The sequence below is a fragment of the Anser anser genome (genome assembly GCF_964211835.1).
Source record: "Anser anser genome assembly, chromosome: 18".
Classification (NCBI taxonomy): Eukaryota; Metazoa; Chordata; class Aves; order Anseriformes; family Anatidae; genus Anser; species Anser anser.
Genome location: NC_139739.1, coordinates 10,852,564 through 10,879,310, shown reverse-complemented (window position 1 = coordinate 10,879,310; position 26,747 = coordinate 10,852,564). Strand labels below are relative to the sequence as shown.

Sequence of the window (26,747 nt, the reverse complement as noted above, 5' to 3'; positions counted from 1 at the left end):
AGCAGTTAACTATTTTATTTTATGTAAGATAACTCTTAAACTAAAACCCTTCAAAATCAAAATACTGGCATAATTAGATATATTATTATTTATACTTAGTGAGATAAATTGTCCTATTTTTATTTAAAAAACAAGATTAAATTATGTTTCTTGTGATCCCCAAGGTATCCAGAGTAAACCCACATCCATTAATAGTCACAATAGATTTGCTCCAGTCTACCTGAGAGGAGAATTTGATTTACAATTATTATATTCAAAGTCCATGTTTTTATTAACCTTTACAGAATCTAAGAATGGTGATTAAGAAGTCCAAATTTCAACAAAATAACAAATTTTGTTTCAAATTAACAAAAGGGAAAAACTAGACCGATTCAACACAAATAAAATTGACTCCCTTCTCAAAGTCCCCTTGCAATTTCAGGTCCATGGAATACACAGAACACGTCAGAGAATGGTGAAATTCAGCCCCTATTTATTCTCCTACTAAATCTGGAGTTGCCACAAATTAGTAATGTAAGTCATCCTAGCTTTATGCCAGTGTAATCAAGAACATAATTTAAGTCTTGAAATGAAAGCTAGAGAGAAAATAGGCTTCTCTCTCAACTGTTGCTTTTCATTAACACTGAAGGGCATTGGTGAAATAGGATGGAAGGAATAGATTATTGAATGGCCATCACTTCTATGTTACCTAGACTCCAAACGCTTGTTACTATCAAAAAAAATTAAAAAAAAAAATCACAACTAACAAAACACATGGAAAAATTTCAAAGGCAACGGCTTTCCCTTTTTTTTTTTTTTTTTTTTTAGACTTCTGTATCTCACGACATTATCTGTCGTTCAGCAGAAACTCAGCTCTCCCCAGAATCCCACTTTATTATTTAGCATTGGACATGTAATGTATATCTAGAGAATATAGTTTTATCCAACAAATCCTATTTTCCTCTGCCCTTGTTTTCTCTCTAAGCCCCTTACACCAGAAGCCTGTTTCTGGTCTGGATTGCTAAGTCATCACATCAAAAAGACAAGTGTGATAACATTTCCAGACAGTTCCATGCTACAGAAATAGCCTGTGAAATTACCAGTGATGATGTTGGCCAATAGAAAGACATAAAGAGGCAAATTTGAAAAACTGAATTCAAAGTCTAAGTATTCATTATACTGTTATACCACTGTGCCTATAGGAAAGTTAACAAATTATTTTCTCTGCGTATTTTGCACACCTGGAAACCAGTAAGTGTATGCAGTTCAAAAAGCTGGTCCATACAGTGGGGGGACAAACAAAACTTGTCATTATATGTCCATTCAAAATAGAATGAGATTAGCATACATGTAAAGTTGTGAGATGCAAAAAAGAACGATAATAACCAGAAAGTAGAAGATCATTTCTTAGGAACTACAACTTGTTAATCTAATTTTTTTTTACAGTGGATTTATGCAATAGTAATTCCGTGGACTTTGCAGTTGGAAGGATTCCCATCACTTTTAGATACTTACAATGGGTTATGTACGTATGGGGTAGTTGGTTAGGCTTTCCATAGATTTGGTGAAGCAAAAAAACAGATTTGTACAGTGCAATTTACCAAACTATATTTCGATCACTATCTTAGACTGAGATGAACTGACCTCTGGAAATGACCGTTTGTCCCACTGGCTACAAAAGAAGCAGCGTGACTAGCTGAGAGGTAGCCACCTACGTGCATATGCTAAATCTGGACAGATGAGTGTCACTCTTACTGTCTGTATTGTATTGCATTAACCAATTTTAACTAGATAATTATGATGACATTTTCATGTTTCACCACAAATACTTGTAAGTAATAACATAGTAGTATTCCTACCCCTACCTAACAATCCTGTTTTATTTGATAGTACCTAGGCTAGCAGACTATTTTCTTCCTCTAACCATATCTTAACAATGCTATTTTACTGTGGAGGAAGGACTCCACTCAAATAGTATAGTAACACAGGTCTTTTATGCAGTTTTTTCCTACTACTACAGGTAGTAATTGTAGCGTGCGTTCCCAATGTGTTTCAACCCTTATTTTGCATGCCTGCTTTCTGTATTTTCCAACCTTATTGAGACAATTTGGGATAACTACCTTTATCTTCCTCAAATACAATGACACAAACACAGACAGCATATCAAAAGTTGATGCACAAACACAGTTGACACAGTTGTGTTGTGGAAAGAAAAAACACAATGAAACTTAATTGTAATCAATTCAGATGAAAGTGTCATGGCATGGTAACAAAAACACAGCTGGATGTTTAGCTCTGAGAGGGCTTGCTGTTTGGATAGGGTAAGTACCTGGTTATTATACCTCTTCCTGTAAAAGAGAAATATACGTATGATTCAAAAGAATACTTAAGTATTATGCAGGGGATGTCTTGCTGAAAATAATACAGTTCATGTTACAGTTTTTTTTTGTTTTTTTTTTTTTTTTTTGTTTTTTTTAATTACATTTTTTCCTCTGGGTACCTACCAGCACAAGGCATAAAATTTGAATATTTACATTATATTAATAAAATATTATTTTATTTGGATAAAGATATATAATAACCATTTACATATATATGTAAATTAGAGTGTTATTTTTCTGACTGGATGTTTTATGAGGAAAGAAAGTATAGCAGATGTTGACTGTCCCTAGTATTTATGCTCTGGCAGAAGATTCAAACTGATATCACATAACTTTTTTATATAATTTAAATAAATAAAATCTCTAAGCCAAGTAATGCATACGATATTACTCAAATCCATTCTAAACTAAAATATACAAGAATAAATTCTGTTGCGCTAGAGCATCTCCCTGTATTGCTAGTGAGTTGACAGTGTCCTTCAAAATACCTTTACTGCAACTGGTTCTTGGTAGGAAGATTTTCTCTCAAGATGCCTTTCAGTGCCTGGCCTTTTAATTTTAGCAGAGTCAGAGAGCTAAAATAGAAGCCATTTTGTAACTGGCAGATATTTTTATATTTTTACAATTGGTAAGAAGGTATTGTGCTTTCATTTTTTATTGCTCAGTAATGGTAGACTCTCTCCTTAAACATTAATTTCAGAGACATGTTTTTACCTCCTTTTCAATCCATTTATGTCCATGAACAGATAAACTTACCCTAATTTGTAATTCAGTGACATTTATGATGGTATTTCAAATTCTAAGTTTAGCTTACTTCGAATTTGAACAATTGTTCTATTATCATATTGTTTCCATTCCCTGACTTGATGTGCATTAAGTCCTCTGATTTCTTGCTGTGAATGTTCCCAAAAGCAGATCTGAACTTTGCCTCATGACTGTGACTACGGATGTGTAAAGTTTGTTTTCTTTGCAAGCGTGTTCACAAATAGACATAGAATACCGAAGCCTTTCTACAATTTTTGTAAGTTATGGGAAAAAATACTTGGATGCTAATTTCAACAATTTATTACTTCAACGGATTAGCAATTGTTTGTTGTTTCAAATATGGTCAGATTTTAGGCTGAAATGCACAGTTCCTATATCAGTACAATATTCTTTGATTCCACAGGTCGATTAAATATATAGTGGTCTAAAAACATGAAAATATCAGGCATCAGCATCAACAAGAGGTAGGAATTTCTGTCTTAACAGTGCAAATGACAATTCTCCGTTTTTGCAAAGAGGACTGATTGTACACTGCCATCCTGAGCAATTCTATGTAATAGAAGTTAAAGCACTGCTGAAGTGATAACCTACCACCGAGAAAACGCAATTACTGGCTCTGATACAGTCCCGTTCTCTGCCAGTGCAGGTGGGTTATTATATGGGAAAATTAAATGCTTACAGAGAATATTCCCCTGGTCTGTGACAAGAGACGCGTCTCTCCATGTTGTGTTGTTGGCCTAGAAACTCTTCACTTTTTCTCACTTCCGCAGCCAAGGAAACCAAGAACAGCCACTGCTATCATGGCCTCTTGGGATCATACCTGGAAACTTCTAATTCACGCTCAGGTACAGACAGCTCTAAAATGAAGGTTGGATCATGAAAAAACATTTTCCCAAATTCATATCTTAAATTAAGCATAGTGGACTAGAACTATCCGAGATTCTCTGTATTTTTGACTTATTCATATTGCTTTTCTAGTCATGTCTTCTGATCCTGGCAAACAGTGAATGCCGAATAGAAAATACTGCAATATCCTAATTCAGAAATCATTTAGGCAGGATAATTTTTGTAAGAACTGATCTGAAAGAAATGTGTAATGCCTATTATATCAAAAATATACTTTAAAAGGAAAGTTGGACACACAATTACAAGGAACTCTAGAATTATACTATGAAGTTAATTAACAAATGATAGGTGAACTTCTCAGTGAGCAGAACAATCATCTTCCTTCTTACCAAACTCTTAGAATGATTCTACTAATAACATTATTTTATTCTGGGAGAATTTCATAGAAGTCACATTCAAGTGAGTACAAAGACTGCAAAGTGCTCTTCCATGACCCTATAGTCTACATTGCTTCTGTACTTTTCCACCAGTCTTACATAAGAATCAAACGGAAAAGGCTGACTAAATGGAAGTTTATAGCACCCCACAAAAAAGCACCTCTAAGATGGACAAGCAATTAACAATTACCCAGTATCATCTATAGGACTACCTTTTAAATACAGGAAAACAAAACAAGAACACCCTGTTAACAAAAACATTTGTATTTAAATGCTTAAAAATAATTTTGGTTGATATTATCAGGGCAGCGGCCAACTGAAAAGGCAAGAGTTCTTGTTCTTTTCCATTAGTGAGAAAGCACAAGACATTGCCCATGAAAACCTATGCAGTTCTCATTCCATACTCAGCCTGTAATTCTGAACTAGAGAACTTTTATTAGGCTAGGAATGCCTTCCTGTGCTATCCTGAATAAGCTTACCAAATGAGCTGACTGGAGACAAATGATAAGTTTGGCTGTCAGAACCAAGAAAGGCTAAATTTGATTAAAAATCTGAATGAATGTAAGAACTCTTGCTGGGGGTACGACTTGTTAGTCCTCACTGAAAATAACTTTGGAGTAAAATAATTGAGGCGTTTTCCTTCCTCCTGCTGTCAAATTCTTGTTGAATAACAGTCCTCTGATCACAACTAATAAAAATGCCATTAAAAGCTTCTCATGTTACACGGTCAGCAAAATAATACAGATTAACACTGGGCAAATATCTTAATTATTTTGAAAAGTATTTTTAAAAATAAAATTCTAACTTACTTTGTATATGCTTGTATTTGATTTGTATGTCTGAGTAAATGGTACATAGAAGGTGTACAGTCCTCCCAAATTAATCTGTTTTCACCTACTTTATGGTGAAACATGATAATATTATCAGAGAGAATTTCGAACATATTGTTTTGATCAAACACATCATTTTGATATTCTTGGACAGTATCCTTACTCTTGGTGCTGCTTGTCTCCATATATAGGTAGTCTGTGATTAATCCAAGCTTATCTATATGACTGTAATTTTGGATTCTGGATACTTAATGTTCTCATGATTTATCAGTCAAGAATTATTCACAGAGCTCATTGAAAGCTTACATAAACAAGTCAATTCAAGAAAATAATAAAGTGCTTGTAAATGTTTTTGTAAAGGAGGCCAGATGGAATGCTGTCAATCTATAACAGCACTGTTCATATTCAGCAATGAAATATGATGTGCAAATGGAATTTTTTTAGACATGTTGTTTATTATCTGTCTTTACGTAAGTTGTGAAGAAGACTTATATTTGATGGAGTTAGATTAAGAGCCATCAACCTCATCACCTGGTTCACTTGGTGTCTGCATCTGTTTTGTCAGAATCATCAATTATAGACTCCGTATTTTTTTAAATATAACTTGAAATGGTATTTCAGAGTTATCTAGTTACAAAATCCCTATGAATACTATTTTTTTCTACAAATAATTTCTCCAGCTTGTATTAGAATTGGCCAGAGGCAGGTGGAGATCTACAGAATACAAGCAGTACAAGGTTCATAGTAAAAGATTTCAGAAAATAGTATTTCACCTTGATGGACAGACTCTATTCTGCAACCAACCCCAAAAACGTGAAGGGACAGCTAAAGCTATTCATATGCAGAGCATCCATTTACACTACCTCATGGCAGATATGAGAAACACAAACCAAAATTGTATCTCCTTCTTAAGGACTGACAAAAAACATCTCCAGAAAGTCAAGGTGACAAAATCTGTATTTTGATGACACATCTACGGTCTTGTTCTGTTACGTCTATGCCATTCCTGTGTCTCTAAAACAACAGAAGTATTTAAAACTTATAGTGGATATTTCCCTAATGTGTGGAACCTTCAGTAGGCAAAGGGATGACCTAAATTGTTTCTAGTTTTCCTCCTGAAGTACTTGGTGCAAAAGATAGCTTGGGAGGAGGAGACTGCTAGTGGGTATGATTTCAGTGGCACTGCCTCTTAATGGGATTGCTGCCAGCTGGTAGAACTTGAAATAAAATTCCAATTGCTTTAAGGTGGGTGAAGTGTTTAGCTATTTCTTTCATTTTTCTGCCTTTGGGGGAGGTAGGAAGATACCTCATCAAGCATTTTCCTAGTGTTGAGGGGTAAGAAATTTTATATTTCTTGTTTTCTGGAATACTTTTAGCTTTTTGGGTTGATATTACATAAGGACTTATTACTTGTAAGAAGAATTGTGTGAGGAATTTTCAGTCTTGCAACAGTAAAGGTGCAAAAGCTGTTGTTAAGAGTCACTGAAGGCATCAAAAGGCAGTATTCATCTTTTCCTAGTTATGATACTGGCTTCAATATCTCAACTTAAAGGTCTTGAGGTGTGTTGTAAATGAACTACAGCATACCACCATCTATGCTCTTACTTCTAAGCACAATTACCCTGAAAGGCTACGAGTGGTTATCAGGCAAGAACTGGCGTGATATGTAACCAGGGGTAGCTGAGAACAGACAACTGTATATGTAGACAACCTCCCCACCCTGCCCCTAGCTGAGTAATCTGAGTGCTAGAAGAACACAAGGATAGCTCTGAGACCAAAGTTTTTAAGACAAACTGTTACTCTGTTATCCATCGTGGGTATTGCCTCCTTTTTGGTAAACTTGCTTTGGGGGTTTAGAGTGAATTTAGAAGCTGGAATCCATCCAGCTGCAATAGTTTTTGTACTGTTTTGACCTACTGTGCCTACTACTAATACCAGAAATGAGAATTGAAAAACTAAGGATTTATTGCTGAATAATGAATAAAGGCTAGATTAGCACCTTTCAGCTTTAAGATAATTTTAGATAGTATCACAGCTGTTTGAGTCAAAAAGAGATGTCACTGAGCATAAAGAGCAAGAAGAACAACCATTTGAAATCTTGCTGTTAAGACTGGTACTGTGTGCTTACAGTCATGTCTTTGTCTGGCTTGTGAAACTCTTACTTAAGCTCTTCATAATGCTAAATACAGGAAAAAAACCTGCAAACTAGTCCTTATGATTGTTAAATGTAGCAGTAGATCAGTTCTTAGTACTTGATTCAAGAGCTTATTTTAAACAAAATGAATGAAATATAAGGATCACAAAATGGTGAGATAACTAAGTACCTTGGAAGAAGAGGAGATAACACTGGTTGAGGTGTGAGACAAAAGGAAACTTTTCTGACCTCAACATAGGACAACTTGTACACTGAGAGAAAGATGATTTTCAGACAGAAGAAAAGCAAACTGTAATGGGGGAAAATATCTGAATACTGAAAACATGCTCATGTACAACTCAAACTTGAATAGCAGAAGTAATTACCACTTGTTTTGTGTTAATAAAACACCAAAACAATCCTGTGTGTTAAAAAATCTAGAACTAAAATTGCTACTGCTAATAGTAGTAGTCCAGTTACCAGTGCACAGGTTAAGAATAACAAAAGATATGGTCGAGGAAAAAATGTGATTATATATATATTTCCTGTTATTGGAGATGAACCAAAATCCACTATATGTTTTAGGTCTGGGGAAAAGTGTTTATAGGCTTGCTTGAGGCTGAAAAAGGCTGTACAATGCTGTCAAATCTAAACTATGGCACTCCTACGTTGCTACAACTACTCAGATAAAGAGTCTGTGCAAGCTTCCTCAGAAGATAGGCTTAGGAGGAAATTTTTCACTCGGAGGGCAGTGAGGCACTGGTACAGGCTGCCCAGAGAAGCTGTGGCTGCCCCATCCCTGGAGGTGTTCAAGGCCAGGTTGGACAAGGCCCTGGGCAACCTGATCTGGTGGGTGGCATCCCTGCCCATGGCAGGGGGTTGGCACTAGATGGTCTTTAAGGTCCCTTCCAACCCAAGCTGTTCTCTGCTTCTGTGATATGATGATTAGGCTTATCAGCTCATTTTGCTACCTATGTAGTTTAAAAATACTGAATATTAACTAATAGACTATATCTACTCTCTTATTTTTGTTGTAGACAAAAATCATACGCTTGAAATTACATCATGATAGCGATGAAGAGTGTATAGCCCTAAGAATGTGTGAAAATATCCTGACTGTTTTTGTCATCGCATAACCAAACTTTCTATGGTCAGATTTGTTTAGGCCTAGTCAATCTTATAAGAACAAACGTTACAGAATACATACCAACAGAAGCCAGGCTTGGAACATGTGCATGTAGTTAGAAATGAATCTTAAAATGCGATGATACTGATCATGCTTCATATCTCCTAATAATACAGTAAATGATGAGATCATATAGAAAGCTGGAGCTGAAAGTTTGACTGTTCATATCTATCCTTACAAAAATCTTAAGCTGTGGATATTCATACACAAGAATAGTGTGAATCATGCACTAAATAGTAATTTTTCATCAGTAAAACTCCATTCATTGCTAGCAGTTAAGTAACCTGCTAGCAATATTTTAAAATACAAAGTAATACATTTACTTCTGTCCTGTTGGTCAAAACAAGGTACAGGCTTGTATCGATGCCCGCTGAAGTCAACTGAAATCCTTCCTTTCATGATTGGTAGATCATAACCACAGCCCTCTATTCTTATTTTTCCCTTATACAATGGCAGTGATATTTATTATGCTGAGGAGGAAATAGGAATGTTCTCACCCCAAAGTATCGCTTATCATAGGCTGCCGTTGCAGCACAACTACTTAAACAGAGTTCCTCTAGCTCTTATTGCAACCTCAATTAGTGCCAACTAGGAATATTCTTGATCTTCTAGAAAAAATGAGGTTGAATATGGAAAAAAACCCTAACATATTTAAGAAATTTAGATCTCTCCAGGGGATGAGCTGTGAAAAATGTGCTAAGAGTATTGCTAGAATTGTTTGCACTGAATTTAAGCCATAAGAATGCTTGTTGTCCTTCATCATTCAAGGCTAAACTCATTTGTAGTACCACCTCATATGTAAAATGTTATGCATCTAGATGACAAAGCAAAATGTACAGAAACTACTAGCTTAGATTTTTAAACCAGGAGCTAATTGGTCATTGTATGATGCTGTACTGGTATGTTAAACACTTCTGGTTGCAGAGATCTGTTTTGTGATGTAGAGGTACATCTGCTTTTTAGATTGTGTTTGATATGAAATTGTTTTGCACCCAGATCATGGACAACTTCATTCAGCTTGTTTTAAATAAATAAAAGCTCCTTTGGATTAGAGGGAGCGTAACTATGGTAAGGGCTCAGCTGTCTGAGGTGTATCTGCTGAAGCTCTTGCATGCAGCAGGATTGTAAGGCTGTCAAAGCTTCTGAATTTCAAAAGAGAAGCAGAATGAGACCATGCGTAGGCTGCAGCTGTAATCTGTGCTTGGTAGCATACGAGTCCTTTCCCATGAGTCACATTTTATAGAACAGTGGATTCTGTTTAGCCTCGTGTGTGTGTGCATGCATGTGTTTGTTGTTGTTGTGCTGGGCTGTGATCTAATACTTTTTCCACGCCTTATCTCCCCTTCTGAGGATAAACTCATGTTTAATTTGAATTGTTAAGATGGAACCTAGGAAATCAACAATTCCCTTCTGATGTAGTTCATATGATTAACTTCATATGTGGTAAAAGTCTGGAAATTGCTCTTTAACCTACCCACCAAATTGATTCTTGATAACAGCCCTGTCCCTTATGCTGATATTTGCACTATTTCTTCATTTCTTTCTCATGTTGAGTGAGAAACGGCACTTTTATACAATGTTATGTCTTGCTGTGAGGATGATAGCTTCAGCATGTTTGTCAGGTTTACTTTACGTTCTTCCCTCAATCAGGCTATCATGAGAATTACTGGCTTTATTTTTTCATGGTCTTGCTTTCCTCTTCTACTCTTTTCCACTTGGATCAGCTCTTTGCCCTTCCTGTATCACGTTGCTCTTTCTTCTCATGCTTTTTAAGCTCTCTGAACTCCCATATGCTGTTCTTCTCATATCTCCTATATTCTTTTTTGACTTCATCTCTTGTTGATAATTTGCTGTTCCTGCGTAATCATTCAACCTATGTCTGTTTTTTTTTTTCTATGAAACATTACTCATTCTCTGTTGCTTGGTTCCCAACTTTAACTATCACATTTCCAGTCCATTCATTCCATGCTTTCACTCAGCCTTTTTGTGAAGTCATTGTTGATAGCTTCTACTGAAACTTTCCTATTTCACTTTCCTCCTTCCAAAACTTTGCTCTGTCTCTCATTGCAACGTCCACATTGCCAACTACCAGCCTTTATTCACTCTGGGCGATGGCTTTTCTTCTGACTTTTCTACCATTCTGGCAGAAAGCTGAAGACCCAACTGACTCTTTCCACTATAGATTTATTCTCTCCTTTTATTTTTCTAATGTAATTAAATTCCATATGTGCAGATCCATCTTTACAACTTCTGAGTCAATCCTTTTCTACCAAGCTTTTTTTTCTTCACGGTACAGATTCCTGCTAATTTTGTCTAACATGACATAGTAAGATGTATCCATCCATTCCTCTCAGCATGCCTTTCCTTCTCTTGCTATCCCTTCCCTGTTCTTTTCATAGACATGGAAGTTTCTTGGCTTGTGTTTATATATTGTTTTATATATTGTGTGTTTATATATTGTTTTCAATTTGCCCTATGAATCTTACTTGGCTTCTGTGACTTTCTCTCCCATTCTTTGCCTTAATTTTTGCCTCTTGTCTGGTTTCTTTCTCTTAAACATACAAGCACAACTGTGATTTTTTTCTGTATGGTGTTATCAAAGATAGTTTCCTAACCATCATGACAGACAAAATTCATCTATTGTTTCCATGGCTCCTACTTACTGGAGCACCTTCTCCTTGCCTCTTGCTCAGACTAGAGCTTCAATCTTTGACTCTTCACGTGCTGTTTAAATCCTATAACTTTTAAAACAAACAAAACCACTTCTTTTCAGGACACTGTTATATGCACCCAGACTCTTGGGTTCTTACTAAATTCTAGATTCTGATTTTGACCCCTTGCTAGGTTGCATCTGTCATTGGAACAGTTTATTACAAACATGTTTTTGCTCTCGTATATGGCCTCTTATGCACAGGCAGAGAAATTTCCTTTTACAAGGCTATATTGTAATCTTGTTTCAAATCCCTCTAATTTTCTTCTGCTATAACACAATTTCCTCCTGCTTTCAAAAAGTATTGCATGCAGTAAGGTTGAGCAAGTAATAGCAAACTTGCTACTGTATTCATGACCAAACTAAATGTTTACTGTTTTTTATGTAATAGTCATCTCCTTAAGCTCTGTAAGACTCCTAAACAGCAACCCCCTTTTCCAATGGTGTATGAGTCTTAGTTCATGAATAGCCCACCTCAACTACAACACAGATGATAAAAGCTACGTAAGAACTCTAATGAAGCCATAACCTACACTGCTGTCATCATCCGAGCTGCTTACAAAACACTGATGCTAGCACTGAGTGGGTGCTGCTTTTCATTTGTTGCTGTTACAAATTTTTAAACGGGTCTGATGTTTGTATGTCCCTAAAGCAGCTGCTATGTGTGCTGTTTCTTTTCTCCCTTGTCTAGCAGCCAGCATTTCCTGCACACCCACTGTTAGACACACTGTAATATTCTTGTAATATTTCATTCTTTATGGAAGTCTAAAGGTCAATTCTAAAATGACTGCTGTGGGAGATTCTGGTCTTAGTTAAATCACTATGAAGCACAGGAGATTCTGTATGCAGTCACTGACACTACTACTTTCATCAATGCAACTCAGAACAGAACTGCTGTATTTTTGGCTCTGTCCAGGAAGCAGCTGGTGTTACATACTGGTTGTGTTGATGCTGCTTCTCACTTTTTCACACTAGTTTGGGGTTGTTTGGACTTGCTAATACAGGTCATGATTTAAAATGTCTACCAGGTGGTGATAGTATTTTTGGTATTAATGCTTTAGATGATTTGTTTCCCACTTCCTGAAGGAAACGAGGTATGTGTAGTTATCAGGGAAAATAACTAGCAGGCACTTGTACTCTAATGTGGTCTTGATCTTAGCTGCACTGGTGCAAACTTGAATGCCGTTAACTAAAGATTACAATCTAGCTTTATAAAAATAGGGGTTGAATACTTGGTTTATAAAGTATACTTTGTTTTCACTATCAACTCTTATGTTTCCCTAAAACTTGGATCGAGACTACATGCTAAACTGTGACAGGATTGATATGCTTAGCTAGTGGATACCATTGACTAGCATAACTTGTATTTGGATACTGCTGAAGTATGTGGGATGTTTACACTTATGAATAAATAAGAGATTTTATGCAGTGACATGCTGTATTCTATCAGTGAAGCCTACATACTGATAGGTACACAAGGACTGCATGGAGTAATCGCTTTCTCTGGGCTCTCTCCTAGTTCCCTGCAACACTTCCTTCTGACATGTATGCCCAGGTGGCAATTCTAGCAGGTCTGAGTATTTATATAAAATCACAATGAGAATTAGCAGATGAGAACCTAATGGAACTACTGTCAGCAGTAGTTCCTACTGTTGGGAGATAGTAGGGAGATGAGGCTCAATTTCTTAGAGATCACGATGGATCAAGTGAAAAAAGATGACTTTGTTTAATATGTTCATATATATTAAAAACAGCTACCATTACAGTTGTATTTTCTGATCACAAGCAGTACCTCTTGTTGGGCATCTAAGAAACAAAAATCACAAGCTATGACCACCTTTGAAAAGATGGGCTTGAGTGACTTAACATCATAAAGAGCCACCATGGCAAAGGAAGGTAGAACTCAGTAGTCCAGCTCGACAAAGGGCTAATTAAATCATGACACTATCACTTCTTTCTTCAGTTGTCTGACTGATACGATATGCATTTTAACTGCGGTAACAAACCACCAAAGACAACAGCTTTCTCTGTTGCATTCTCTTGTTAGATCATTAGATCCGATCCAACCTGTTTTGGATGGGACTATAGTGTACGAATATGTAATTAAAACTTTTGCCGTAACTAATATATACAACTTTTGGTACTTGAATATTAATCCTTAATATTCTTCTAAGATATCTTAAATTTCACAAGGGACTTTCTCCAATAAAACTAAACTGGATTCTACCACAAGATGACATCCTGATATCTGTACAGCTTAGTTTCAATTTGAAACTCTTGGATTCAAAGGAAAGGGTGAATATCATTAATAAGAGGATGTTACCTTTGTGTGGAAAGATAGAATATCAGGGATTTTCAAAAATACTTGCAGGCAAGAAGTGCATGATCGGACTGGTCCGAGCTCTTGGCTCTGGAGACAAAGGCATTCTAGTGGATATGAAATATTTCTGATTTTCCTTAGTATAATGTCTTTTCCTTTCCCTTTCTTTTCTCTCCTTTTTTTTTAAAATTCTAGACTGTCTAGTCCAATTTCTCTTGTTGTACATGTTCTATTTGGAATTGAATCTAATCCAGTTAAAACTAAACTTTTGGAAGGTCTCTAACTTCTTGCTTTGTAAGAATAGCAAACACACATCCACACCATAATGCTCACCTTCTGTAATGTCATATTCCTGTCTCAAAGTTTGGAGGCTTAGAAGGGTTTTAAAGATAAGGTCTCAACTTTTTCAGCACAGACAAAACAACTAACTTTTTTCCCAGGCACTCCATCCAAAAGTGCCCAAGCCATTTTTTTTTTTAATGAGAATTTTCCATAATTATTTAAGGGTAGATATCTGATGCAAAGACTTTCAAATCCATTTTTTTTAACCAAGGCTTCAACTGAAAACAGCAACCTAAATCATATTGCAGTCAACTACAAAAAGTTACATCCTCAAATAAGAGGATTCACAAAGGGGAAAAAAAAATCTGTTTTTTTTGTTCCTTTAGCTTTTCTCCTTTCTTTTCTTTTAGATTTCGAAAGTTGTCAAAGGAGAATGTTAGTAAAGTTTGTGGCTGCTGTTAAAAACAACTTTATTCTGAAATAAATGGACTTGAATTACTTACATTAAATACTAAACTTCTGTGAAATTATTTCAACTCTGCATTTGTACTGCATGAGTGTCTGGACACCTGTTCTGGATTTAAAATTCTGAATTGACTTCCCCATTCTTTATTAGCTTCAGTTCCTATCAAAGTGGTGCTTGCTTAATAAAACTCTTGCTTCTTCCTCTGTGAACTACCTTGAGTATTTCCCTATATATCATACTCATGTCTTATTCTTTCCTTAATAGTGTAAAAAGTGATTGAAAGTAAAACAAGTAAAAATAAGGTTTTGTTAATGTGCTGGAATCCTCTGTGGATGTGTGTAATCATTAGAAACTGATTACATTAGGTTAGCTTACACTTGTAAGTCTTAAATATGTGCTGTGCTACTTTTTTGCTAGATTTGCCTGCATTTGCTTTTAAATGGGTAAGTGCTCAAACAGGCAGGTCTGCTACCTCCAAACTTTCAGTGCAGTACTCTGTTTAAAACCAATCCATCTTCTGAGCATAGATAAAGAAGAAGCAAAAAGAACCAATGAACTGGTAAAGTATAGTTTGGCTATGTTTTTTTCTTTTTTTTCCCTCTTTGCTCTGGTAGCGTACATTCTGAAACACCGAATAGAATATCACTCCTGAATTAAAAAAAGATTGCTGGCAATTATAACTAAAATGGCTGAAGAAAGTTTTGCCACAACTTTCTGAATTTCAATTCACTTTATTAAATTACATACTACTGAGAAAAATCTTATGCATCATCTGGTTTACTAGGTTTGTTATATTGCAAAAAGCTGAATAAGATTACCTCCACGCACTCTGTGTGTGTGTGTGTGTGTATGGAGGGATGGTGGTATAAAGCTAAATTATTATACTACTGGTTGTGTTTGAGAGAATATAGCTTTGTGTCTGTAATGCCTTCTGAAATTCCTGCTGCTAGCTGCATACAGTGCGCAGTCTCTACATTGACTATGATAGTAACAGCTGCTGGCATTATCCTAAGCCTAGGAGCCAGTTCCTTTCAATAAAATCCTGGGGAAGGGGCATCTTTCAGGGTGGATTCTACAACTTGACATTCTACTAATGTGCCGGTAGCTAATGCAACAAGAGACAGTATTTGGCTCTTTCCTTAGGGAAATCCTCACAACTTGCTGTAGTTGTGGTGCCACTCCTCCCGATTACTTACGAACATGCTGAGAGAAGGGATAAGGGCTAAGGCTGCAAACACAGATCGGTTTGAGCAAGACAGAAGTGATGGATGGGGAGAAAGAGGAACATTAGGTATGAAAGCAACAATAATGCCTGCTTTATTGTCTGTGAAAGTATGGACAGAAGTGCATGCTAGTCTGTTAGGTTAAATGGGCTTCAATAGATTTATATAATTGACCAGTGCAGAATTCTGTTTGAGTAGTGTTCCCACTCCGAAAATGAACTTTACTAACTGAAATAGATCCCTGTTAGTCTAGGGCATGTTAATTTTCTCTTGTGGGAAGAGATACCCATTAAGCTATGACAAGGTAGCCCACATATATCATCAGATTGAACAAATATGTTTTGTCAGTGGAAGGCATATATGTTGGTTTAGATGCTCATATACAGCACAATGTGGTCCTTCAAAGCTTAAAGGCTTTTAAACCAAATTTAGACAGACGTGAAAGGAGTTCTCCATTGTGAAAGGAGACAATATTGCTTTCCATTAAAGTAACTGAAAAGGCTTTTATCTAATTAGGAACTTGAAGCCAATAAACACTTGCATTTTTAATATGAAATAGGATTTAAAACAACAAAATCTAGGCTACTTATTTTCCTGTATTACAAGCGTATTCCAAGAAATAGCAAAAAAGAAAGTTCATCTGCATGTAGTCAGGACAGTAAATGTGGTTTACACAATAGTTTATTTTTTAAAAAAAGAAAAACTTTATGAAGTAGCAACTATGAATGTGGAAGACGCTGTTCAGTGCCTGTGGGAAAGCTTAATATTCTTATTGTAGTTAACTGTATTATTGCCTTGTAAAACAGGAGCAGTGATACTGTTTCTTAATAATCACCTCATTGTATTCCTACTTGAAATAGTGACAAAAATCATAGGAATATATGTGATAGCAGAGACTAGAAGTAAAGAAAATGGAAACTCAGTACTGTGAAGCTTTTACACAATGTTTACATACTCCAGGTCGTCCCTACAATAAGGAGGTGCCACTCTATCTTTTTCTGTTATTGCTTATTTATTAATGCCAAATAAAATAAGTGATATGTAACACCATGCAGATATGAACAACATATCTGAATGTGCTGTAGAAATGTGTGTTAGGGACTAATACATAGAATGTATGAGCAGTCTTTTAAAAAAAAAAAAAACCAAAAAACCTTTTTTTTTCTTGAAAGTGACTTTCTACCGAACAGTTTGTTTCGGGCAATTCTTGAAGCAAATAACAAATTCTTAAAAAGATCTATTCACCTTATATGGGCATAAAATGTCATGTTTTATGATAATTATTTATGTGTTTTAGAATGTGTATTTACTTGCTTCTTATCTCTGGCAAGTCTCTCTCTTTCCCAGATGAAATATCAATGTAGTGGAAGAAGAGTTGCATGTGTTTCTTGCAAAATTTTTCAACTTTGATCATTGAGATGTAGGAAATGTAACAAAAGGTTGGACCAATGGTCTTATTAATGACATGAAAATAAGGCCTCTGAGGGTATAATGTTAAACTGGTTCATAAATATCCAGTTCTATTTCTAATATAATTAAATATTGGGCCAAATTCCTATTAATACAGTCATTTCATTCTTTCTGTGTGGCTGGAAAGTTACTCAAGAAACAGCATCCTCAACTGTCTTCATCTCCCCTGACTGTTGGAAAAAGACAGTTATGTGAAGAAAGTATAGCTCCTCATTTTGTGTGTGTGTATTCTTTTCTGTTTCTTTCATGCAGTTGAATAAATAAAGTTGTACTAATAACCATTCTACTAATATGCATGCTATTATTTTAATTTCCTACTTATTAATCTGTTCTTCATATGTTAATTCCCTTCTGAAATGTGAAGGGAAGTAAATTTTATAACTAGTTAAATAACCATAGCTGATATTAAGACTTCTAGCATTTTAGACCAGGTAGTAATGCATTTAGAGCAAAAGACTTAAACCTCTTTAAATTGAAGGTACCCAAAATCCTTAAATTACAAGCCTGCCCATGCACTGTGGTCCATATATAAACACTCTGAGCTGTCATGTGGAGGTAACCTTATGTATGGATTGGATACCTAGCTTAGAACAACTGAGAGTAAGATTGTCACGATTCATTTTTGGAGTTGGCTGCTGTAAAAGGCTTGTTGTAGCATAACTGATTTCATGCATGTGGATTTGGGATGGATTTGCAGGCAGGTGTAAGAGTATGGAAATTAAAAGAAACATGGTAACATGGTAGGAAGGCAGCAAGGAAGAAGATTTTCTTGTGTTCGTGTTTTTTTTTTTTTTTTACTCAGAGTTCCATTAATCTTTTTCAACAATATAATGCTCTTCTCAGTACAATGGTACCAATTCTGACCTGTGCTGACTCATCCTGGTAGTCATGAGTTTTATCCAGGTCTACGCTGGTTCAACTATATATCTGCCTTAAGCAGGGTTAGAGTTAGGAAGGGATTTAAAGACAAATATAGAATCAGTGAAAGTATTTAAGAGTGAGTGATAGCAAGCTCAACTGTCCCAGGCTAATGTCCCAAGAATCTTCAGGACCAAATCCATAAAACTCATCCATTGAAGCTGCCTAGTCTTTACACCTTTCTCTCTGATGCTAAGGAATAAACAATGATTGTTTTGCTTGTCCTTTTGTACACACATACTTCACGTTATATATGTACTGAAAACTGCTGAAGAGGGATGCATTGTGTTGGGAGAACCTGCCTGGTGCCAAGATGCTGTTACAGAACTGTAGACCCCAGATCTGAAAACAGATGCGTAGACTCTAATTCCCACCTGCCAGCCCATCATAAACTAGAAGAGATCAGTAAGTTTAAAAATCTTTAGGGAGAAAGCTATGCAAAAGACAGAAACTAAGGTTAGGATAGCCCACTGTGACAATGATTTAATGCATAAATGGCAGAAGAAGAGTAATACCTTTTGTTAAACGGGACAGCCTGAGATCATTACACTTGTTTCTACTACCCGAGGAGTGAAATTCTAGATATATAATTGAACATTTATAGAGGGAGAGGGGTGGGAGAGTGGAGGTAGTCAAAGAAAGATGTTTTTTCATGAAAATGTAAGATGCTAGGAAACTAAAACAGCTGAGCTTTATCCTCTATTTTAACCATACAACCCTTCTTCAGACTGTAGCTGATGTAATTGTCCTTATCTGTTTCTGTGAAGCCCCCCTCCACTCTTGCCCTGCAGAAGCTCTTCTGTTATGCTGTATCTTGATTAATATAATTTAAATCTAGCTTAAACTATTATTTGGTGTAACTCCTCTACTATGGTGGCACTTCAGGGAAGGGTAAAGCAAGATCTTGCTGAAATCCATGGCTGATTTTTGGCAAGATAAATGCAGAATTGAAATTCTCAATAGTAAAACAGTATCCTAGAAAGCATGTGCTATAAAACTGTGTTTTTTTTTTTCCAACTATGGCAGGGTGGTCAATTAAAAATGAAATGCATCAGGCTGGTAGACAGAAGGTGTATCTATAAAAGTGATTCTTATCCCACAATGTAACTCATGTCAGAAAAGGAAAAACACATTGTTAAATCCAGTGCTCCATTGCAGTTACTTAAGTACACATGATTATTTTTGAGTGCTGAAATATCTATTGCCCACTAAAAATTCTGTCATTATGCTTAAGAAAGTAAAAGCAAAGTATGTGAAGCTGCAAGTAGTTTTAGTTCTTTTTTTTTTTCTTGTGAAAGCTAGATATTAAACATCTGGCCTGGATCATTTTCTCCCTTTCCTGCTAGTGTGGAATCATCCTTTTCAGTATGGATTTTGATGCTTTGTCCCATTTACATTGAAATGCTAGTAAGTGAATGCAGGAAAAATTTCTGAAGAGTTTCTAGGGCAACGTTTAAAATGGAATTTGAGAGACAGTCTTATTAAAATGTAATGGAAATTATATTCCTTTAGTAGATTTAAGAAAAGGGTCAAAACCTACTCTGAGGGTATGTCAATGGCATGCAGTCTAGTTTGGGGAAAAAAACAACAACAAAAGCCACTGAAGACCCTCCACACGCAAGTAAGCAGACAGCAGGATAGGTGCCAAAGTGGGCTGGGGTCAGCATATGATGAAGAGCTGGAAGCTGTGACTTCTGGTGCCCAGCATGTTCAGAGCTCAGTGGGAGCAGCAAGCCCTTCCTAGAAAAGAGGCAAGTTGTCACCAATCAGCTGTTAGCAATGTGTTTTCCCTCTGTGAGAGGTAACTGCTTCCTGCTGTTCCCTTCTGCAGAGCTCCAACTAGTAGGCTTAAACCCTAATTTGGGAAAGAATAATTGCTCTAACAGTCACTGCAAAGCTTTCACCTCTTGCTTTGGATGGCATTTCCTGTGTTTTTTGAATGAAACTTTTGCCTTCTGGTCATTGTTCACTTTCGCTACCTCTCAGAACTTGTGTAGTAAAAATGGAAGAGGAGAGGCCTAATAACACTATTGCTATGGAAAGAAGCTTACAAAGTTTGTTCAAGTAGTATATCACTTGATTGATTATGTAAGGTGCATGCAGTATATTTAACTGTACCAGTCTCCAAGGGGAAGGAAGATATGTTGTGGAATTCTGCAAAGATCAGTAACTCTCACAAAATCATGAAGCAAACTTAATCACCTCCTTTTGCTTCCTAATTTAGTTGCTCAAATGTTCAGTGCAAACAAAACAGAAAAGATGAAAGAAAACTCAGGAGGACATCTGAGTACAAGATATTGATATAAACAGAGAGACTGGGAAAAGTAGTTGCGACTGTTTCATTTTTCTACTTCAGGAAAACCAGTCAGAACAGGACTGTGCAGGAAAAGCAGTGCCATAAACTCTTGCTGAGGGAGAAATTGGGACACAGCAGAGCACTGTTTTTTTTCATGTAGGTTTAGATAATAAAACGCAGAAGGCTTGAAACCAAGATTTGATTTACTATTGTTCAGAAACCACATTTTCTTAGGTCTGCAAGTTTCAGCTGTCACTACATTTTTGCTGGGGTTTTGAATTTTTGCTTTTCTTTACGTATTTTTCCATCTGTAGTTTCTGTTTGGGAAACAGTAGCAAGGAAGCAAAGTTGCTCGCTTCATTCATTTTTTCTCATTGTTTGGCAGGTGGAAAGCATAGATTTATTGAGCTGAACTGGATCAGCTGAAGAAGTGGGGGAAGAGAAACAAAACAAGTACAGCACCACTGAAAAGAGCGTCAGCGCTATCTAGCAGCATCACCACAGCAACCAGAAAATACAATTAGAAGACGAGGGCTAGAGCAGAGAAGGTGAAAGTGCGGCTCCTTACCTTTGGACAGAAGGCAGCAAAATAATTATGCAGAACAGAAAAGAATATTGGATGGACCTAGCCAAACTGTGGCAAAGGGAAGTGTCCCTTCAGTAACAGGAATGTGCCACTGTTTATGCACTGGAAAGGGGAGTGCCATGAGATCTCCTGAAGAGACTATTTCTGTGGTTGCTTATCTACAAGTGTTTGCATCCGTGTTGGAACTGAATTAGGAGGTACAGGCCTCTTGGACCAGTAGGTATTGGATTTTTTCCGTATAAGGTGTACCTGGCACGAGAGCTGGAAGACGTCAGAGATCCTTCTTGGAGACGTGAAGAAACTGAGACAATCTCCGGCCCTTCCCTTCTGTAACAGCCTGCTATACCATGGGATGTAGGCAAAGCTCTGAGGAGAAAGAGGCAGCGCGGCGGTCCCGGAGGATTGACCGCCACCTGCGCTCTGAAAGTCAGCGACAACGAAGAGAGATTAAGCTTCTTCTCCTGGGTACCAGCAATTCTGGGAAGAGTACCATTGTAAAGCAGATGAAAATCATTCACAGTGGTGGCTTTAACTTGGAGGCTTGCAAGGAATACAAACCTCTGATCATCTATAATGCAATTGACTCCCTCACACGCATCATTCGGGCTCTAGCCACCCTTAAGATAGAATTTCACAATCCTGACAGAGCATATGATGCTGTGCAGCTCTTTGCCCTGACGGGCCCAGCTGAGAGCAAAGGCGAGATTACCCCCGAGCTTCTGGGAGTCATGAAACGGCTCTGGGCAGACCCTGGTGTGCAGGAGTGCTTCTGTCGCTCCAATGAGTACCACCTAGAGGATAATGCTGCATACTACTTAAATGACCTAGAAAGGATCGCAGCACTGGACTACATCCCTACAGTGGAAGACATTCTGCGTTCTCGGGACATGACCACAGGAATTGTAGAAAATAAGTTCACCTTCAAAGAGCTGACTTTCAAAATGGTGGATGTGGGTGGACAGAGATCTGAACGCAAAAAATGGATCCACTGTTTTGAGGGGGTTACAGCAATAATTTTCTGTGTGGAGCTGAGTGGATATGACTTGAAGCTCTATGAAGATAACCAAACAGTAAGTGCATCTTCTGCTCCTTACTCCCTTGATATTCCTTTTCCATTCCCGCTCCCCAGTGTTCGGACTCTTCTCTTTGTTTAGAGAGTTATCCCCATTGGATAGGTTTTAAAAATGTAATTGTTTAATGTTATTATTGAGGTGCTCCTCAAATGACAGCAGAAATTTTTGGTTTGTGCTTTTTGCTAAATGTTCAAGTTTATCTGGTTAAGCATTATTTCAAATAACACTTAGAACAGTGTATATCTTTGTGTACAGGATGATTAATCTGGGCATTGTTTTGTGAGTCCTAGGAAAGTTTGAATCTAAAATAGTGAAAGTTGTTTCTTCTTTTTTGTCTCTAGGATTTTTTTATCAGGATTTCGGATAACATGAAATTAGTGTTTTTAAAAAAAAAATCAAATACAGCTTTTAATTAGAATGGAACCTTAAATATAAAATGTTCTTTGCTTTTGTTTATATGGCTGATTTGCCTTGTCCAATGAATAACTACTTCTGTTTAATTCCCCTTTAATGCTATTGTTAGTCTCTGATTTGCACAGCATGCAAATACAGTAACTATGGAAATATTTAAGCACACTTACATGTACGCAGCTACGTATTTGCTATCACATTTAGTTTGCTTGAGTTGAACTTTATAGGGTTTTATTTAAACTTTCTTTTGACAGCCTTGTAAAATGTGCTTAAGAGACGGGAGTTTGTCAGCTAGGAACATGGAATGATTTTTATCATCTCGTGGTTCCTAAACATGTTCTATTTGTGTTTGAAAATAGCCACCCTTAGGAAGAATTAAAGTCTGTACTGTAAAATCAAAAAGTTAACTTAAAAAGTTGCTTGCTTATTTTTTACTCTTCTGTGAAGTCTTGTCTGTTTAAGATCTGAGTTCTACAAACCAATTCCTTTCCCCCTCAAACCAGCAAAAGATGAGAAGATCACTGAAGATAATACATAAAATTATTCCCTTCGCATCCCATGCATGTAGGGAATTAAAGTATCATTTTATACAATCTATTATAATTATTCATACAGTGATGTGAAATTATTTCAATCCATTTGTACTTCTAGCTCCGTTGTCAAGGTTTTAGGTTGCCAGTTTCTGGTTGCTAATATAGTTTTTTACAAAGATTTTTTTTTTCTTATTTAAAAGGAGCTAAGTGATAAGTTTGAGAAGCAATTATACTTAGGTTTGAACCAAGACTACAGAATAGTTTCCAGAAATAATCCTTTTGTTTTACAAGCTTGCCTTATATGGTTGAATCCCTTTTGCATGCGCTTTCTATGATTCTTCAAGGAAAAAAATGTTATTGTCAAGATCATTTGCCTAAGCTGAATTTTGACCAAATGCTTCCAATTTATTGCAAATGGAATGCTCGTTATGAGCTACTAGGTAACATTCTGTCTTACCAGAGAAAACGTTTGTAGCTATGAATAGACTTAGAAAAGGAAACAGAAACATTTTAGTGAATAAAAGTTATCCTGTGGAAGAAAAATGGGCAGTTTCAGATTTAAGATAGCAGCTGACCTTCTCTTCTTGGTAAGAAAATTAAGCTATTGTAGAAACACCTAAGGATGCTCTGTACTTTTTTTCCTCAATTTCCCAAACTCGTGATTTAGAATTGCAGGCAAAGTCCAATTGTTTGCAAACACATTAAGCCATTGTACTTCTCCAGAACAGAAACGTGCACAACAATCCACTTGATGAATAACGGTTGAGAAGGGGAAAACTGCACTAATGTGAAACTCTTCTATTCATGATTAAATGTATTCTAGACTTAGCAGCAGATGCTAGTTCTAAATACTATTTGGCACAGGATATAAGTAACTCTTTACAATTTCATGTTTCCTTTCCAGAAAAAATAGTAAATAATGCTTCTAAATCTGAAGGTAGAATATTTACTGAGGACCTAAACTGGCATTTGGATGCTCAATTTAGCTTACTCTAGGTAAAATGGTCTGCTTTATATGTTCCATTTTGAGCGTTCCACTGCAAGTATCTGAACATTCCAGCAACTTCACATTTCTACATGTTAAGTAAAAACGTACAGTCATTAAATTAAACATCGTGCAGGATTATATAACACTCATCTTCCAGTCTGCAGGGAATGAACAAAATCTGTCAGTACTACAATGTAACAACTTTTCTGAGGGAGAAATACAATCTCTCTGATATGAGTAACTTCAAATGCTTCTGTTCTGAGGTCTGCTACTGAAATGCCTATGAAAATTCAAGGGGAAATAAAAAAAGAATGCTTTGAAAATAAATAGGCAATGTAGTTTCAGTTGTGTGGAGGCGTAATACTACTCTCTTAACAGTCCTGGTTTTGGTCACTGCTTACACAATAGATTGTGTCTAACTGCCTGCCTTGGGGAGCATGCCTGGGACGTTGCAATGCTGGGATCCGTTTGGATTTGTACGCTGTGGTAACTTTTGCAGAGAGCACTGCTGACCAATGCTGCGATTTGTTGGTATCCATGAATAGCAGGTCTGAAAAACACTTAGACTGGGGGAAAATGTGCTAGACTGAATTTTCTAGAATTCTCAAATTGAAGACTAAGAAGTTCTCATTTATAAAACACCTTATTCTTTACCCATAGGCTCAACCACTATTAAAGGGAAACTGAATTTAAATACAGATAAGCTCTTCTTCCTCTTCATCCCTAAGACAAGTTCTAATATTTAGTTTGTTAAATCACAGTAACATTTTGACTACTACACTGAGATCAACAGCGTCTTTTGATAGTGCTGTGGAAGGAATGTAGGAAGGAACAATTCCTAATGAGTGTGACAGGGCAGATCTGCAGTTAAACTAATGAAGGCAATCAGATATGGAAAAACAATTAACTTAGAGCGTTATGTGGCTAATCAAAAGGCATAAAACCTGAATGAAGTATATAGACATGCTGGTATTTGCATTTCAGCAAGGTCTACAGACATCCCAAGCTAGTGGCTAGAAAATAAATTAATCTTATTATGTTTTAATCATAGAATTTGACTTGTAAATGAAATATCACATCCCAGATTTCCACTGGGTTATGTTAGCAGTAAATGCACTGAATCCGGAGAGATGAATAAGTCCAGTGTCTGAATCTGAAATTCAGATACAGATTCATTTCTGGTACTCTTTTTGAGCTTTTCTTATGATTCAGTTTGTACTGACTGCTGGTAAGAGCCTTGATTGCATACGACTTTGATGTAAAAAGCAATTGGAATCCTGCTAAGTTTTTATTTTAAAGCTAGATCTGAAATAATATTTAATAGATTAGGGGAGTCAGTCATCTTCAACTCCACGTATACATCATACGACTAAAATAAGAGGCCATGAGAAATACCAGATCAAAGAAAATTGCTTTAGGGAGAAAAAGGGGAAAAAGATTAAATAATTTTTAGTGGCATTCTCAGGTTTCTCTAGATTTCTGTTGTACTTCTATCGTGTCCACGTGTCTCAGGCTATTCAAAGAATATTTTATCCCCTAAGTGATTTTTGCAAATTTTTGGTGTGTGTGTGTGAAGAATTTCTGCAAATTTCTTGTCAGCTTTGCCTGAATTAGCTTCTTTTTATTTGCTTTTGTTGGTATAGCTTATCCCATACGTAGTATTTCCCAATTCTTTTCTTCTGTACAGATTTTTTACAGCTAATCCACTGCACTTCCATCTCTTTCTCTGTACTGTACTAACTGATTCACCATTTGCTGTCCTACATGCAGACATGCACTTCATTGTCTGTGTGTCCTTGTCTTGGTACTGACACTGCCTTCCTATTGTAACAAATCACTGTATCTGATTTTTTTGTTTGTTTGTTTGGTAACCTCCTCCTCTTGACATGAGAAACATTGCCCCTAATTCTTACTACTCATTTTCAGAAGGACTGAGAAAAACATCTCTTATTTAAGTCTAGACACTGACTAGGGCTAAGTTGGCTTTTTGCAATTCTTCAGACTCTTTCTGCCTTGCATTTCAGATTTAAAAATCAAAAAGAAGTAAACCACGGGGAGAAAAATCAATATTTTCTGAAAGCCTGGAGAGCTAATCTATGATTGTTTTAATCTTTTTCAACAATCTGATGTTTTTTGTTGCTGCTACTTACAGAAGTAATAAACTATGAAATTCAGAATTTTGTCTCAGCTCTCATGTGTACGTAACTGCTGTCCAAGTATTTGCTGATATAAAAATAAAAATCTGCAGACATTTTTGACCTGTGGAGAAATAAGAGCACAGATGAAAAATGTGAGAACAGTTGTCTTCCTTAAACTCCCCCTTAAGTGGCAAAGAAGAGGAGGGATACTAACAGCATTTCAGGATGAACTTGACTGTGTACTCATTTAAAAAAAAAAAAAAAAAAGCTATGTTTGGCCCACCTACTTTTTTTTTAATCCAAACACAACCATAACTTCTCTGTTGAGAGAGCACTGCATGTTCCAGGTGTGCTGAATACACAATAGCGTTAAATAGCTCTGATAGCTAAACTGTATGAGAACCTACGCTGATAAATCACTTGAACTGCAATATGGAGACTCGTGAAAAGTCCTACAAATAATAAGGTAGCTGAGTTCCTAAAACGCTTCCTAGTGTAGTGACTATGGTGAAGAGAACTATCAAATGAAACTCATCCACTGTCAAACATAACTTACTGTGACAATTAAGCAAACAATCTATAAGAATATGGTAACTTTGATGTTTCCTGTTGACAGAATTGGATATAAACCTATAAACAAGTCTTGTCTTTGAAGATGTGTTAAAATAATGACTAAGAAATTGGGGGGGGGGTGAGGACAAAAAATGAGTGGAAAACAGAACCCTTCATTTTTTTCAACAGAATAACAGTATTTTCCTGTTTATCTAGGGTTATC

General features: G+C 36.4%; 2 protein-coding genes across 6 annotated transcripts in view; one reads left to right on the top strand and one right to left on the bottom strand.

The window, feature by feature from the left end:
• Nucleotides 1–26,747, bottom strand: part of RSPH14 (radial spoke head 14 homolog) — a 97,881-nt gene that overhangs the window by 25,201 nt on the left and 45,933 nt on the right. The gene's annotated exons all lie outside the window — the stretch shown is intronic.
• Nucleotides 1–26,747, top strand: part of GNAZ (G protein subunit alpha z) — a 68,207-nt gene that overhangs the window by 4,891 nt on the left and 36,569 nt on the right. For 2 of the 5 annotated variants that reach the window (XM_083803959.1, XM_083803958.1), the window contains exon 2: nt 20,629–21,899. In XM_083803959.1, the coding sequence (XP_083660085.1) occupies nt 21,177–21,899 (723 nt within the window). In that variant the 5' untranslated portion in view covers nt 20,629–21,176. The other 3 variants (XM_083803960.1, XM_083803961.1, XM_083803957.1) reach the window with 3 other exon arrangements.